At 29.9% G+C, this 15,420-nt stretch overlaps 1 protein-coding gene across 1 annotated transcript; it reads right to left on the bottom strand.

The window, feature by feature from the left end:
- Window positions 1–1,709: 1,709 nt before the first annotated feature.
- On the bottom strand, window positions 1,710–5,417 carry LOC107868287 (probable xyloglucan endotransglucosylase/hydrolase protein 8). Its single transcript, XM_016714944.2, has 4 exons — window positions 5,176–5,417; window positions 4,262–4,362; window positions 3,558–3,760; window positions 1,710–2,618 (listed from the first exon to the last, which is right to left on the bottom strand). The coding sequence occupies exons 1-4, from the start codon at window positions 5,354–5,356 to the stop codon at window positions 2,216–2,218; spliced, it is 888 nt and encodes a 295-aa protein (XP_016570430.1). The 5' UTR covers window positions 5,357–5,417; the 3' UTR covers window positions 1,710–2,215.
- Between the last annotated feature and the right edge of the window lie 10,003 nt (window positions 5,418–15,420).

Raw genomic sequence — 15,420 nt, 5'->3', positions numbered from 1 at the left:
GTCAGGACTGGCTGTGAATTTTCGCCCAAAATCCTTCCCAGAGACCATGCCCAACCCCTAATAGTGGGCTAACACCCATCAAAAGTCGCACGAGACCCGCAATACCTGTTGTTTCATCCGTCTAACTTGAAAAACAGCTTCTCCAAACCCGCTAAACCAACCTGATCCATTTAATAGGCCGTCGGGGGACAACTCAAGAAGTTTTGCCCAAAATCCTTACAAGAGCTCGGGCCTACCCCCGAACCGTGGGATAACACCCATCGAAAGTCGTAAAAACCCCACAATTCCTGTCGATTTGCCTGTTTGAATTGAAAAATGGCTCCCCTAACCCCGCCAAACCAACCTAATCCATTTAATAGGCCGTCGGTGAACCGCCCGAGACATTTCGCCCAAAATCCTTCCAAGAGCCCAGGCCCACCGCCCGAACCATGGGCTAACACCCACTGAAATTCACAAAAAAATAATAATTCATGTCGTTTTGTCTGTTTGACTTGGAACATAGCTCCCCCGACCCCTCCAAAATAACTCAATCCATTTAATAGGCCATCAGGGCCCACCTAAGAAGTTTCACCTAAAATATTTTATGAAGCCCGAACCCACCCACCGATCTGTGAGCTAACACCACCTAAATTCGCAAAAAAATTGTAATTCCTGTCGTTTCACTCATTTGACTTGGAAAATGGCTCTCCCAACCCATCCAAAACAACTCAATCCATTTAATAGGATGTCGGGTGGGCCCTGAGAAGTTAAGCCAAAAATAAATTTCAGAGCCTGCACCCACCCACCGATCCGTAGGCTAACACCCACCAAAAGTCACAATAAATCTGTGATTCCTGTCGTTTTGCTCGTTTGACTTGAAAAATGGCTCCCCGAGCCCACCAAAGCAACCCGATCAATTTAATAGTCCGTCGAGGGGCATCCCAAGAAGTTCATTTAATAAGCCATCAGTGGATCGTTTGAGAAGTTTTACACTAAATTTTTTTCGGAGCGGCACCCACTTACCAATAAATGAGCTAACACACCACCGAAAGTCGCAAAACCCCCCGCAATTCCTGTCGTTTCGCGCATTTGACTTGAAAAATGGCTCCCCAGCCTCTCCAAAGCAACTCAATCCATTTAATAGACCGTCAGGAGGCCACTCGAGAAGTTTCACCCAAATTTTTTTTGAAACCCACACCACCTGCCGATCCATGGACTAACATCCATTGAAAGTCGCAAAAAATAGCAATTTCTGTCGTTTCGTCCGTTTAACTTAGAAAATTGCTCCCCCAAACCCGTTAAGCCATCCGAATTGAAAAAGGGAAAAGAAAGAAAGACAAGAGTGTGACACGAATGATTCTATGTCTCATATAAAGAGGAAAGATTAAAATACCAAATTCATTGATTCTGGATTTAAGAATGATCATTTTAAGGTTAATAACAAGTTATAAATTTAATGTATATATATATTCAATATTTTTCTTAATACAAATACATTGTTTAATCTAAATCTACTGAGTTTGCTTCCACCTCTGCCTCTTATACAAATACACTGTTTAATTAAAACATTTGGCATTTTAACCAACAAGGTTAATTTTCTTATTCATCTACCAAAAATGACATACTTTTATACTTATATGAAAACATATAAACTTTAATTCTTTAATTTTTCCTTAAAGACATGTTTCGGTAGCCACATAAATTTTGTTTAAGACTACAAATTCCAAAAAAAAAAAAAAAATGAAGTCTTCAATAATATAATAATAAATTCAATAATACAATACAAAAATCATACAAGCCATATACACTCAACATCCAAAAAAATCAAAATAACTCCATTCTCTCATAATAGACTCTTACCCTTCTGAACGTCGCGTAAAGCGTGAGTTTTAATACATCGAGCTATCCTTTTCTCTTTTTATCTTCAAATTTTATTGAGTAAAGCATCGAGTACCTCCTTGAACTATGACCAAATTTGCTACGACGCACTCCAACTTCACGAGGGTCCTATTACCCCATTGAACTAAACTTTAGCATACTTTTGTCATTCTTTTTAGCCGACATGGCACCTTTGACGTGGCCCCATTTTATGTAATAAACGTGTCGCATCAGCACAAAAAGGTGACAAAAAAACGCTAAACTTGAGTTTAGGGTAATAGAACCCTGTGAAATTGAAGTGTGTCGTAGAAACTTTGGTCATAGTTCGGGGGGTTACTGGATGTTTATCTCAATTTTATTATTCCCATGGATTTAACCAACACTCCTCAGGTTTTTTGGGAAATCTCTCACTATCTTGACAATAGTCATAAATTACAAGATTTCTTTGTACCCAAGCATAATCCAATTTTTGTGAACTTGATAAATGCCAAGAATCATATTGATCCCACCAATTTTTTGTTGTTGTTGAAACACAAGATGGATATGGATCTTCCCATTGACAACCATCAACACTAAAATCTTTGTAACTTGAAACAAATGGTTGATTTTTCCAATTTGTTTTCTCTAAGCCACCTCTTGTAGCCCAATCATCTGCATTCCATATACTTGAAAATAAGTACATTGGCTTCTCATTTGGGAAGAAATTGTTCGTATAATTCGCGTTTTTGTATACCCTTATCGGTACCCTATCCACGAAAAACCTGCATATGTATAAAGAGATCGATGTAAGTTCTGATCGTTAACTTGAACAAATTAGAATGAATCGCCTATCGAATCTTTCCCATCTCCTAGCTAGCATTACATGTTGCTAAAAATTGTACATAATAGCCACTTTTCGGACTAATATTTAAAAAATAGCCAGTTGTTAAAATTCATTAACAAGTATCCACTTTTAACCCTGAAACACCGTATCATGTGATAAATTTCAAACTTAAACAAGTAAAAAATCCAGAATATCATCCTAGATTCGTAATTTTGAAATCCATAGCACTATCATGGATTTCAATAATCGACTATTTTACATTTACAAGTCCGAAAATGGCTATTTCTTGAAGACATCTAGTTACACGTGGAGTGATCTCATCCATCCTACCAAACTTCACGACGACCGATAACTCTGAGTATTTTAATAGTAGGGAAAAGAGTAAAAAATATTTCTAAATTTTGACAAAATTTGTCGTAACACGCCTCAACTTTGCAGGGGTCCTATGTACCCCTCGGCTAATTATTACCGTATTTTTGTGGCATATATTTGTTCAGCAGGACTACTTCAGACTCTTACGCGCTGGTGCGCGTATGTATTCACGCAGTGGTCCAACTAGGCAAATATATATCACAGAAATATGATAATAAACAGTCGAGAGGGGTCATAGAAACCCCGCAAAGTTGAGGTGTGTTACAGCAAATTTCGCCAAAGTTTAATTATATTTCTGACTCTTTTCCATGTTCTCATATGCAAGCATCTTTATAGACCCCACTGATAATTCTGAGTATTTTAATAGTCCTAAAGTTTAGGTATATTTCAAAAGGAACTCCACAAAGTTAAGACGTGTTACATCAAATTTTGCTAAAGTTTAGCTATATTTCAAAAAACAATTTCCATTAATAGTATAATAATAGAGAGTGAAAGAGAGACTTACACAATTTGGTGAGTGTTCCAAAGAATTGAATAAGTGTGAAAATCCTCAGTTGGATCAAACCATAGAACATGTCTCATCTCACGATTACCAGTTCCATTTTTGTATACATTTGTTTGTATAAGATAAGGTTCACCTGTCCTATTTCCCAAAAACTCAAAATCTAATTCATCTCTTGTTGGTCCTGCTCCATCTTCTGTGCACATCTAAAATTCATTAAAAAAATCCCCCATTAAATCAGAATTTAACTTTTATATACTCATAGTATAAAAGAATTTTTATAATATTCGATCACGTAAAATATAATTATAATCGTCCATAAAAGGTAGAATAATAGTAGCCTGTTTGGCCACGCTTCTAAGATCTACCTACTTGAAAATGTGCTTCTTCTTTTTTTCTTTTGGAGAGTTTTTCAGAAATACTTTAGAGTGTAGCTATTAGTAGCCTAGAAAATAAGATAAATTATCTGCTACGACATGTTAAACTATACTAAAAATATAAAAAAATACGTTCTATCCATATTAATTTGCAATGCTGGAGTTAACAATGCATATCAAATTACTTGCTATAATATGTTAAATTATATTGATCATATATAACTTTTACATACAGTGTATATATATAAAAGTTATATTCCATATTAGTTTCCATGGCCAGAGTTGACAATCCTAAGCAAAAAAAAAAAAGTGCAAGTTTTTCGAACTTACATAGTAAGCAGTGACAACACCAGCAGAATCACCTCCCACCAATTTCAATTTCATGCTGAACCACCCAAATCTGTATTTTTGCCTTGTCATAAATCCACATCCTACATTTATTAAAAAAAAAAAACATGTATCAATATTGTCAAGAACATCAATAAATATTCAAATCTCAAAAAAAAATGAAAATGGCATTCAAAAATATCCAGTTATTTGAGTTTTAGTCACTTGTATACCGCGGCCGAGCCACACGAGTCGAAAGGTGATCAGTTGAACATTTTTCATTGCCGAAAAAAAAAAATCAAAATGGTATTTATTTACTATTTGAAAACATCCAATTCTTGAACTTTAAGCACTAGTATAAAGTGGTAGAGTCACACAGATGGAAAGATGATCAGTTGAACACTTCGTAGATCTTAAAGATTCAAATGTCAAACAAAAACAAGAAAAAAAAAATGCACTATTTTGATCTTGAATTATAAACGAAATTACTGAAACACGCTCCAACTTAAAGGGGGTCCTATTACCCCTTAGACTAATTAAAATCATTTTTTGGCAACCTTAAGGCGTACATGGCACATACGTGACACACTGCATGAATCAATATACTAAAGGTCCACGTAGTCACATGTATATATAATGACAGATCCACACAGACCGAAAGGTGATCAGTTGAATACTATTCATCATATGATAAAGATTCAAATATAAAAAAAAAAAAAAGAGTAGTCAAAATGGTATTCAAAAACATCAAATTCTTGAGTTTTAATCACTTGTAACCAATGGCCAGAGCCACATAGACCGAAAGGTGACCTGTTGAAAAGTATTCAAAGGTGATCAGTTGAAGACTTTTCGTCAGAACATAAACATTTAAATGTCAAAATAAAAAATGAGAATAATATTGCAAAAATTATAATTACCTGCTTTCTTGTCCAATGATAAATACCAGATCTGTCCATCTTCAGAAGTTTTGAAATGAGTTTCTGGACAACTTTTACTAAAATTATCATCAAATGAACCTTGTACTTCAGCTTGTGTTAATTGAATAAGTACAACAATTATTGCACTAAGTACAAGAAAATTAGCTATTGAACGAGCCATTTTTGGAATGGAAAACTTCACAAGAGGAGCTTGAGAAGTGAAGCTTCTTAATAAGTTTGAATTCTTTTAGACAAGAATATAAATAAATAAATAATTGTCATGTCAAGGGCAAAAATGGAAATTGGAAGTTGTTCCATGTCTGTTGCTTTATAGTGGTCATATACTTCTTTAACCTTTACTATATAACGATAAATATTCTTTCTTTTAATGAGGGCAAAAATTTAATATAGTCTCCTTAGAATATTTATAACTAACTTTCTAATCTAAATTTCATATTTATAATTTATAAGCAAAATAAATGACAGTTTATACAAAAAAAAAAAAAGGAAAAGTTCATAACAACAAAAAAAGATTAAAAAAAAAAAAAAACTTAATGTAAGAAATGTCATTAATCTTCTCCAACTTTTTATTTATTTCTCTGATAAAAATGAATTTATGCGTAAAATACTCTCTCAAAAGTTGATAATTTAAAAAACAAATTGTGATCTACAGGAGAAAGTTGGTAATTCGTGCATACAAAATTCTGGTATATACGATTTACGCAAATTATTTTTTTACTTGAATTTATTTACTGAAATATTTTTTTGAATCTAATACGCAATAAAAATTGATTCAATTTCAACATAATGAAAATCGATTTTATTATTGGTTTGAATTAGATTTTCGAAATTGAATGCACAATATAAACTTCAAACACTTTCAAATTGTCAATTTTGTAATTACTGTTATTTTTGTATACAATAACTTCAATTGTAATTTTGTGTTTCAATTTTCGTATTCAATTTTTATTTTCGTAATTTTGAAAAAAAAAATCACAGAAATTGTTAAAAGGTTATAATCCTTGTTTGTGTTAGTTTTTTTTTCTTTTCTAAATCCCATTTGTAATTGCAATTTGTGTGATATATTTGTTCATTACTCTACTGCATATTTCATAATATACATATTGATAGTCTTTCAATATTTTTTTATGTATATCTATTAATAGTATATTTGAATTTCTTTATATCTGTTAACATAAGTGTATAATTGTATCTGTATATCTGTTTTAAAGGTTACAAAGATTGTTTTTATTATTTGTATATCTATTGTTTGTATATCTGTATATTAGTTTACATAAATTTGATATTTGTATATCTGTTGTTTGTATATCTATATATACATATATGCAAATGAAGTATACATATATTCAAATCAAAACTGTTATTCTATTAATAGTATATTTGAATTTCTATATATCTGTTAACATAAGTGCATTATTGCAAACGAAATATACATATATTCAAGTCAAAATTGTTGTTTATTATTCATATATCTGTTGTTTGTATATCTGTATATTAGTTTACATAAATTTGATATTTGTATATCTGTTGTTTGTATATCTATATATACATATATGCAAATGAAGTATACATATATTCAAATCAAAACTGTTGTTTATTATTTGTATATCTGTTGTTTGTATATCTGTATATACAAATTTGAATGTTGTTTGTAAACGATATTGCAAACGAAATATACATATATTCAAATCAAAATTATTGTTTATTATTTATATATCTGTTGTTTGTATATTTGTATATACAAATTTGAATGTTGTTTGTAAACGAAATATACATATTTGTATATCTGTTGTTTGTATATCTGTATATACATATATGCAAATGAAATAAACATATACATATATATTTATTATTTGTATATTTGTTGTTTGTATATTTGTATATACAAATTTGAATGTTTTACATAATAATAAATTTGAATGTATATACATATATGCACTCTAAAACTATATATATCTTCAAAATGTATATGTGAAAGTTAACTGTAGATACATATATGTAAATTGTATATACACATATCAAAAATAAAACTATATATACATACATAACTCGAATTCTGTATATATATGCATGTATTATCCTACAAAAAAAAAATATACGTATCTACATATATTGAAACAAAAATGTATATTGACCAACAATTCTATTTCATGAGAATATATAAAAAAAAACCTCGTAATCATTGTCAACTTCATTGCTCCCCCTTTTAGATTTAGATACCTTAAAATATTTTTTCCTTTCCGCCTTGTTAGAAGATGCAAAATTTTTATTTTTTTTTGATAAATCATCCATAAAAAAAAAATGGGGGAGTGACTTATATAATATATAAAAATTTATATTATAAAATAAAAATCCGCAAAAACGAAAAAAATTATAAAAACGGGGGAGTGCTCCCCCTTTTCTATTTTTTTTGTAAAATATATGAACAACGAAGAAATTTAACGACTAACTGACAGAATATATAAAAAAAAATTAAAAAAATCTAATGTCAATAAATATCCTAAACTGATTTTTTATGGTGAAAAATTCGCAAAAACGATTTATCACAGAAAAATCAAAGATTATATTTTGTGATATTAGAGTGACTTTGAGAGAAAAATAAGGAAAGAAAAGTTGAAGAAGATCTCTTGAATAATCATGTATTATGATGTTGCCATTATTGTCGTTTCTTTAATTTAAAATCAAGGATATTCGAGTGATTTTGAGAGAAAATTAAGAAAAAAATAGTTGAAGAAGATATCATAAAAAATCTTGTGTTTTGATATTCCATTATTGCCTTTTTTTAGTCAATAGGATGGAGAAAGAATAGAAAGAAAATACCAAAAATAAATATATGAGAGAGAAAATTAATATATACAAATTTTAATATATTTGTATATAGGACCCACAAAAAAACTGACTTTTAACTACCAAATAACTATGAATTATAATTTTTTAAATAATTAACCATATCATGTAATTAATATAGTATTTTGTCTATAATATGTAATTTTTCCTTTAATAAGTCACCTTTCAAAGTAATAATATTAAAGTTTGTGCTTCACCAATTTTGAGAATGTAATTTTTTGTTTTTTTTTGCTGGTAAGGAAAATGGAAAAGAGAATATCACTAATTATTTTCATACTTTCTATAGGGGTGGTTTGATAGTAAATTAAATTATCCCAGGATTATAATTGCAGAATTATAATTTCTCAATTATTTTATATCATATGGAAGGTGGTATGAAATTTTTTCATGATTGATGGAATAAGATGAGAGGTATATCAAGACTAAATTCGATATTAATTTTACTGTTAGTATTTGCTTTTGTCTATTAATTACATAGACGAATTCAAGATTCGGAGTTTAATTCATCAGATATCATGGATCTGCTTCTACCGTTAGATTTTTCTTTTAATACGTAGAATGTTTTTATACTTACACTTGATATCTCTAAGTATGTTAACGATCAATCATGTGTCACACTATCAAAAATTATGATGAGATGAATACAAAGAATCAATGTATGTAATCGGATTATGTTACACACCGTCAAATATTTTGCGAACGTATCAAAGTCGAGGCTGCCCTCCCCCCCTTCCAACCCTCAACCCCAAATTCCCCCCTTAAATCCATCGAATTTATCATGGATCTGCTTTTACCGTTACACTTTTTCTATAATCTGTAGAACGTTTTTATACTTATACTTGACATTTCTAACAATGTTAGCGATCAAATCATGTGTCACACTATAAAAAATTATGAAGAAATGAATAGAAAGAATCAACATATGTAATCGAATCATGTTCACATCGTCAAAGATTTTGCATGGGTATCAAAGTCGAGGCACCCCAATCCCAAACTCCCCTCTTCCTTCTCCAATCGATATTTTATTTTTAACTAAATATTTCAAGTTTAATCCCTGCAATTGAAAAATAACCCTAGTAAGATGTACTTCCTTCTCTAATGACTCATAGACAGTGCGAATTCGAATTAGTCAAGACTCAGAAAGGAGATACCAACACCAGATAAAAATGCAAACAAAATCAAGTTACACATAGATTTTTAGAGAAAAAGGTTTGAAATAAGCCTAAATTTTAGCAAAATTTGTTGTAACACGCCTCAATTTTGCGTGAGTCTTATGACCCTCTCTAACTTATTTTTTACCGTATTCTTGTGATATATATTTGTCAGTTGGACTATTGCGTGAACACACGTACACTAAGCATGTAAGGGTCTGAAGTGGTCCATCTAAGCAAATAGATGTCACAAAATTACGATAATAAATGATCAAGGAGGATTATAGGACCCCATATATTGAGGCATCTTACAAAAAATTTCGCCAAAATTTAGATATATTTCCAACCTTTTTCCCTAGATTTTACCAATTACAAAAGTTAATTTTCTAAGTGGTAAATACATGTTCAAATTTTTAGAAGGGTAATTTACGAATTGACTCCAAAATCCATGATAGTCCAAGTGACCGACAAGTTGGGAAAAGCAATTGCCAGAAAGATGGAAGGGGCGAAATGTCTAAAATGCCCTTGAACTTCATTGAATTTGGGTTGCAGAAAAATGTTTGTGGGGTCTAAAGATGTTGCATATGGGAACATGACTATTTGATTTGTCTTTATATAATTATAATAATTGAAACTTGTTGGATTTGACAACTGGATTTTGCTCTTCTGATTGGTCCTCTAGTTTGGATTGAGGTATAAGTTAATAATTTTGGGATAAAATGTAAAATTATTTTATTTTATATTTGATTGGAGCTATTAGTTAGTCGAAGTATTATTTATCCCACCATCTATTCCTTAATAATGAGATAAATTATTCTACATATATATATATATATGATAGAATAACTAATTTTAAAATTAATTATTTTGAGATAATTTGTTATCAACCAACCTTAGGTTTATTTATTGACCTCTTTCCAAAAATTATTACTACTATGTATTATTAGTTGTTTATTTTTCTCTTTACGCGTCTCTTACGAAAGTGATGAATGAGAAAGGTACTACTCTATTTGTTTTATTTTATGTGTCATCATTTGATCAGATATGAAATTTAATAAATAAATGATGATTTTGTAAAGTTTATAAAATTGTCCCTCTTAAAGTCACTTTAATATTTACTTTTTAATTATCTTTTGTTATTAAGTGGGATCCAGTAAGTATAAAATGGGGATGATATCATTGAATAGTTGTCAAATAAATAAATATAACATTCTTATTAGGATAAATAGAAAAAAGTGATAATACATAAAATAAGACGGGTACTATTTTTTCCTTTGGCAAAACCCATACGCAGCCCCCTTAAGTACACGTCATTTTTCACTTAGACATCTGAAGTAGACATTGTTCCATTTTGGCACCTCAAGTAGTCATAAAGTGTGTCATTTTGACACCTTTTGCTGAGTTGATCAGGTGCGTGTATTGCACCTCCATGAAGGCGCGTGAAAGCCATTTTTTGGCTGATGTGGCGCCCAATTTGGCCCACCAACAATATATTAACTCATATTTTCATTAATTTATACATTTTTTTTTTATTTTTATCCATTATTTTTGTCAATCTTAAGCTTATTTAATGGTGAAAATTATTGGGAGAGATTTAAAAATTAGATACATATTTAGGAGTTTGTCTTGCCAAAAACAATATATTAACTCAACGCCCATTAATTTATACTTCTTTCACATTTTTATCCGTTATTTTTGTCAATCTTAATTTATTTAACGGTAAGAATTATTGAGAGAAATTTATATACACATTTAAAGATTCGTGAAAATTAAATAATAAGCACCTTTTTTTTAATCATTAAGGGCAAAATCGATAAAGAAAAATAAAAACTAAGCAACATCAACGAAGAAAAACTAAAAATCAAACAAAATCGATGAAGAAAAATTGAAAAATAAAGCTAAATCAGTGAAGAAAAATTGAATTTAAACAAAATCAATAAAATAAAATAAAAATCGAAGCATAAAAACCAAGAAAAATCAGTGAAGAAAAATTAAAAATTGAAGCAAAATTGATGAAAGAAATTTAAAAATAAAGCTAAATTTGAGAAGAAAAATTAAAATCAAACAAAATCAATTAAAAAAAACTAAAAATTGAAGAAAAATAGATGAAGCAAATCTAAAAAAAAAAAATGAAACTAAATTCATGAAGAAAATCTAAAAATCAACTAAAATTAGTGAAGAAAAATTAAAAATCGAAGCAAAATCGATGAAAAAAATTAAAGATGACTGGGCTGCGGGGGTGGGGAGGGGATGTGGGGTCTTTAAAGAAGATTAAGAGGGAAGAAGAGTCGTGGGGGGTGAGTGGGGTGTTTGAAGAAAATATTAGCAGGGTGCGTGGGGTGGGGGGTGAAGGGTGGGTGAGGTGGTTTAAGAAGAAGATTGGCGGGGTGGGATGTTTGAAGAAGAAGGTTGGTGGGGTGGGTAGGTTAGGGGGAGAAAGTATTTTTTATTTAAATTAATTATTTATAAATTATTTGGGTATTTTTTATTTAAAGTTAATTATTTATAAATTATTTGGACAAAAATGAAACGTGTCCGCATTTTATTCGTCGCTTTCCATCTCAGCGGAGAGTGTATTTCACGCACTAAAATTATTTTACTGATTCAGCAAAACATGTTAAAGTAACACATTTGAAGGCCGCTTGAGGTGCCAAAATGGAACAACGTCCACTTAAAATGTGTAAGTGAAAAATAATGTGTACTTAAAAGGCTGCGTATGAGTTTTGCCTTTTCCTTTTTAGCTTTTTTCAATATGTACACTTTATATTTATAAAATAAAGTTGATATAAGGGGAGCCTTCGATCAAATGATAAATTTGATGTTATCTGCCATGGAGATTTAGGGGTGGAGCCACCTTTCATCTAAGGATTATTATTCGAACCCTCTTTAATAAAATATTATATTATTTTTATATGATTAAAAATATCTTTTATATATATATATAGTAGATATTGAACTCCTTTCAACTAGATCGTATGTTTACTTTTGAACCTCCTTAATGAAAATTTCAGCTCTACCACTATGGAGATTAAAGGTTCAAGTCTTGAAAACAATCTTTTGCAAAAATGTAGGTAAGTCGTAAGGTTGCGTATAATATATAAATCCTTATTATTTGATCCTTTTTCGAACCTCATGCATAGCGAAAATTTTAATCACCGGTCTTGCATATAGAGAGATTGTTTCTGCTAGATCCTCGATTCTAGGAAAAAATAGTTTGAAGCAAAAATATTTTCAAAACAAGGAAAATAATTGGCCAATTAAGCTAAAACTAGGGGGGCGTAAAGCATGGTGATTTTTAATTAAAACGAAGATTATATTAATCATTTGACTTTACTGCTTTGGATCTCTATGATTACCCAACAAAATTTACTTTAATTTTTTAAAATAATCTTTTAATTTATTAAATGCAAATAAATAATAATTTTGGGAAAACGAGCTAGTTGCTGGGAATAAAGATGACCAACATGCCCATGCTTCCATTACTCTATGTATGATCGTCTGTTCTCGTCGATTCAAAATTTAAATTTTATGAGTTAAAATTTAACATTTTATCAGAAATAATTTCAATGTCTTGGATTGAAGTTTATTATTATTTAATTTGATAACATTTTCAACATATAAATAAATTTGAATTAAAATTATTGAGTTCAGATGATCAATATTTACTATCTTATATATCCACTCATATTATTATTTATGTATGTACACATATTTTTCTCACTTAGTCATGATAAGTAACGTGGTTCGATGTGAGTTAGTGGTATAGCAACATAAAATAAAAAATGGCTAGTTGAACATTCTTTGTCAATTAAAAATATATATAAATAGATTATATATATGTATTGAAAAAAATATACCTTTATATTTAACACTTTTACCAAAATTTCTAATTTCATCCGTAGGGTGGTTAATTATAAGTTTTTTAATTGGTGAATAACAAGGGCGGAATTACATGGATGCAAGAGATTAAATCAAATCTTTTTTAACAAAAAATTACACTATATTTATACATAATAGATGATGAATTTTTTTGATTTTTTAATATATTTACTTTTTTTTGTGAAAATTTTGACTCTTACCAAATATATAATAATGAATTATTCATAAGCAAATGACCCATGTGAGATCCAACAGTAGTACAGCTGTGAGACAGTAAAGCATTGTCTGGGATATGCACATACTATTTCTAAGATGTGAATGGCTTAGCCACTTTACTTCTGTTTTTTCAAAAAAATAAAAAATTAGCCACTTTTGTATATTTTGACAACAACTTTTTAGTGATTACTATAAGTTTAGTGTCATTAATTAAAAAAATGGCAAGTTGTGTGAATTAAAGTTAGGGATATACTACTTTGATTTGTTATTTTACTTACAAATTTTAAATTTCGACCACTATATATATGTCTTGCAATGTATAATATACCTCAAAGTAATGTGGTATGTTTTTTTTAAGAAGAAATATGCACGTTGAATAAATTCGCTCTGATTTTTTAACTTGCATATTACACAAAACTATGTAAATTAAATATATGCCTCGAAGTAATGTGGTATGTTTTTTTTTTAAGAAGAAGATTCATACTTGTTGTTCTTTAATGTACATTGAATAAAGTCGCTCTTGTATCTTAACTTGCATATTACACAAACTATGTAAATCACACTAAATAAGTCCAGTGTGACGAGATTTGATTAAAAAATCAATCCCATGTGAGAAACACTCAACCGACCAACTCAGCTAACTCTTGCGTGTATGTGGTGCGTTCTTTTTTAAAGAAGAAAATTTGTCGTCATTGTTCTTTGGGTGTACGTTGAATAAACTCGCTCTTGTATCTTAACCTGCATATCAAACAAATTATGTAAATCACACTAGATAAGTCTAGTGTGAAGAGATTTGATTAAAAAATTAATCCCATGTGAGAAACCACTCAACCAACTCTTACGTGTATGCGGCGTGTTTTTTTTTTCTTTAAGAAGAAAATTCGTAGTCGTTGTTCTTTGGATGCACATCGAATAAACTCGTTCTTGTATCTTAACTTGCATATTACACAAATTATGTAAATCAAATTAGATAAATCCAGTGTGACAAGATTTGACAAAAAAATCAATCGCATATGAGAAACCACTCACCCGATTAACTCGGCTTACTTATATGTTGTATGTTTTCTTCTTGTATCCATTGATTATTATCCTATTTTGCTCTAAAGAATATAATATTCGTAACGTTTATGTTCTGGCTATAAAAGAAAATTGGATTGTAAATTAAAGTTGTAATTGGGATTGTTGAGATCTTTCGACTCATAATTATAGATCTTTGGTTCGAAATTTTGGAAATTAAAAAGATTTTGTTGAAAGCGTCATCCCATAAATAGCTTATTTTAATATAAAAATTTAAATTTAATTAAGTTTCAATATAAAAACCAAATATTAGAATAAAAAAAAAAATTGTGTGTTCTGAGAGGAAGTGAGTAGACTACTCAGAGTAGTAAACTGAGATTACAAATAATTATTGATCACTCATGGACAAGTCATGTGCTAAAACTGTCGATGGATTATGTGGAATTCAGAGTCGTTTGGTACGTGAGATAAAATAAAATATTTAAGGATTAAGTTTTAATATTACACTTTTTTATATTTGGTGAAGCAGTTGAAGCTTATGGAGGATATTATCCTTGATAGAAAGTGTGGAGGACGGAAATTATAGTAGAGAGTTAGTGGGTATGAGTGTGTGTAGTTGTGTTTGTCGTCACAGTGTTATGCATGTGTCTTTATAGTTTCTTGTTTGTGATGGTTTGGTGTTGTGAGTGATTTCGGATAGATAGTATATAATATTAGTCTATGAGTGTCTTGTTTCTTGTGTTATTCTGTTGTGTGTTTTTATATTTTTTGTTTAATATATCGGTGTTTGTCTTGAGTCGGGGGATCCATTGAAAACAGTCTCTCTACATCATCACTGCATACACTTTATTCTCTCCAAACCTCACTTTATGGAAATATACCGATTATATTGTTGTTGGTGAACAATATAAGTTTATCCTAAAATAAAAATTTATAATATCAACTAAACACAAAATAAGTCTAATATCAAACTTAATCTTAAAATATTTCATCTAATTCTAACCAACTTGAAATTATTTTATCCCACTTTCTAAATGAACAAATTAATTCAGAACTTAACAACCAAGCAGTTAAAATGATATAAATAGCTAATAACAAAAGCATGTAATCATAT

The sequence above is a fragment of the Capsicum annuum genome, chromosome 4 (assembly GCF_002878395.1).
Source record: "Capsicum annuum cultivar UCD-10X-F1 chromosome 4, UCD10Xv1.1, whole genome shotgun sequence".
Lineage (NCBI taxonomy): Eukaryota > Viridiplantae > Streptophyta > Magnoliopsida > Solanales > Solanaceae > Capsicum > Capsicum annuum.
This window is presented reverse-complemented; position numbering and strand designations above follow the sequence as displayed.

Bases quoted from the DNA above. Each gene is read 5' to 3' on its own strand.
- LOC107868287 (XM_016714944.2), bottom strand. From the start codon at position 5,356: ATGGCTCGTTCAATAGCTAATTTTCTTGTACTTAGTGCAATAATTGTT. The intron at 4,363-5,175 runs GTAATTATAATT...TAATAAATGTAG, and splicing joins ATCATTGGACAAGAAAGCAG to GATGTGGATTTATGACAAGG. The intron at 3,761-4,261 runs GTAAGTTCGAAA...AATGAATTTTAG, and splicing joins GTGTTGTCACTGCTTACTAT to ATGTGCACAGAAGATGGAGC.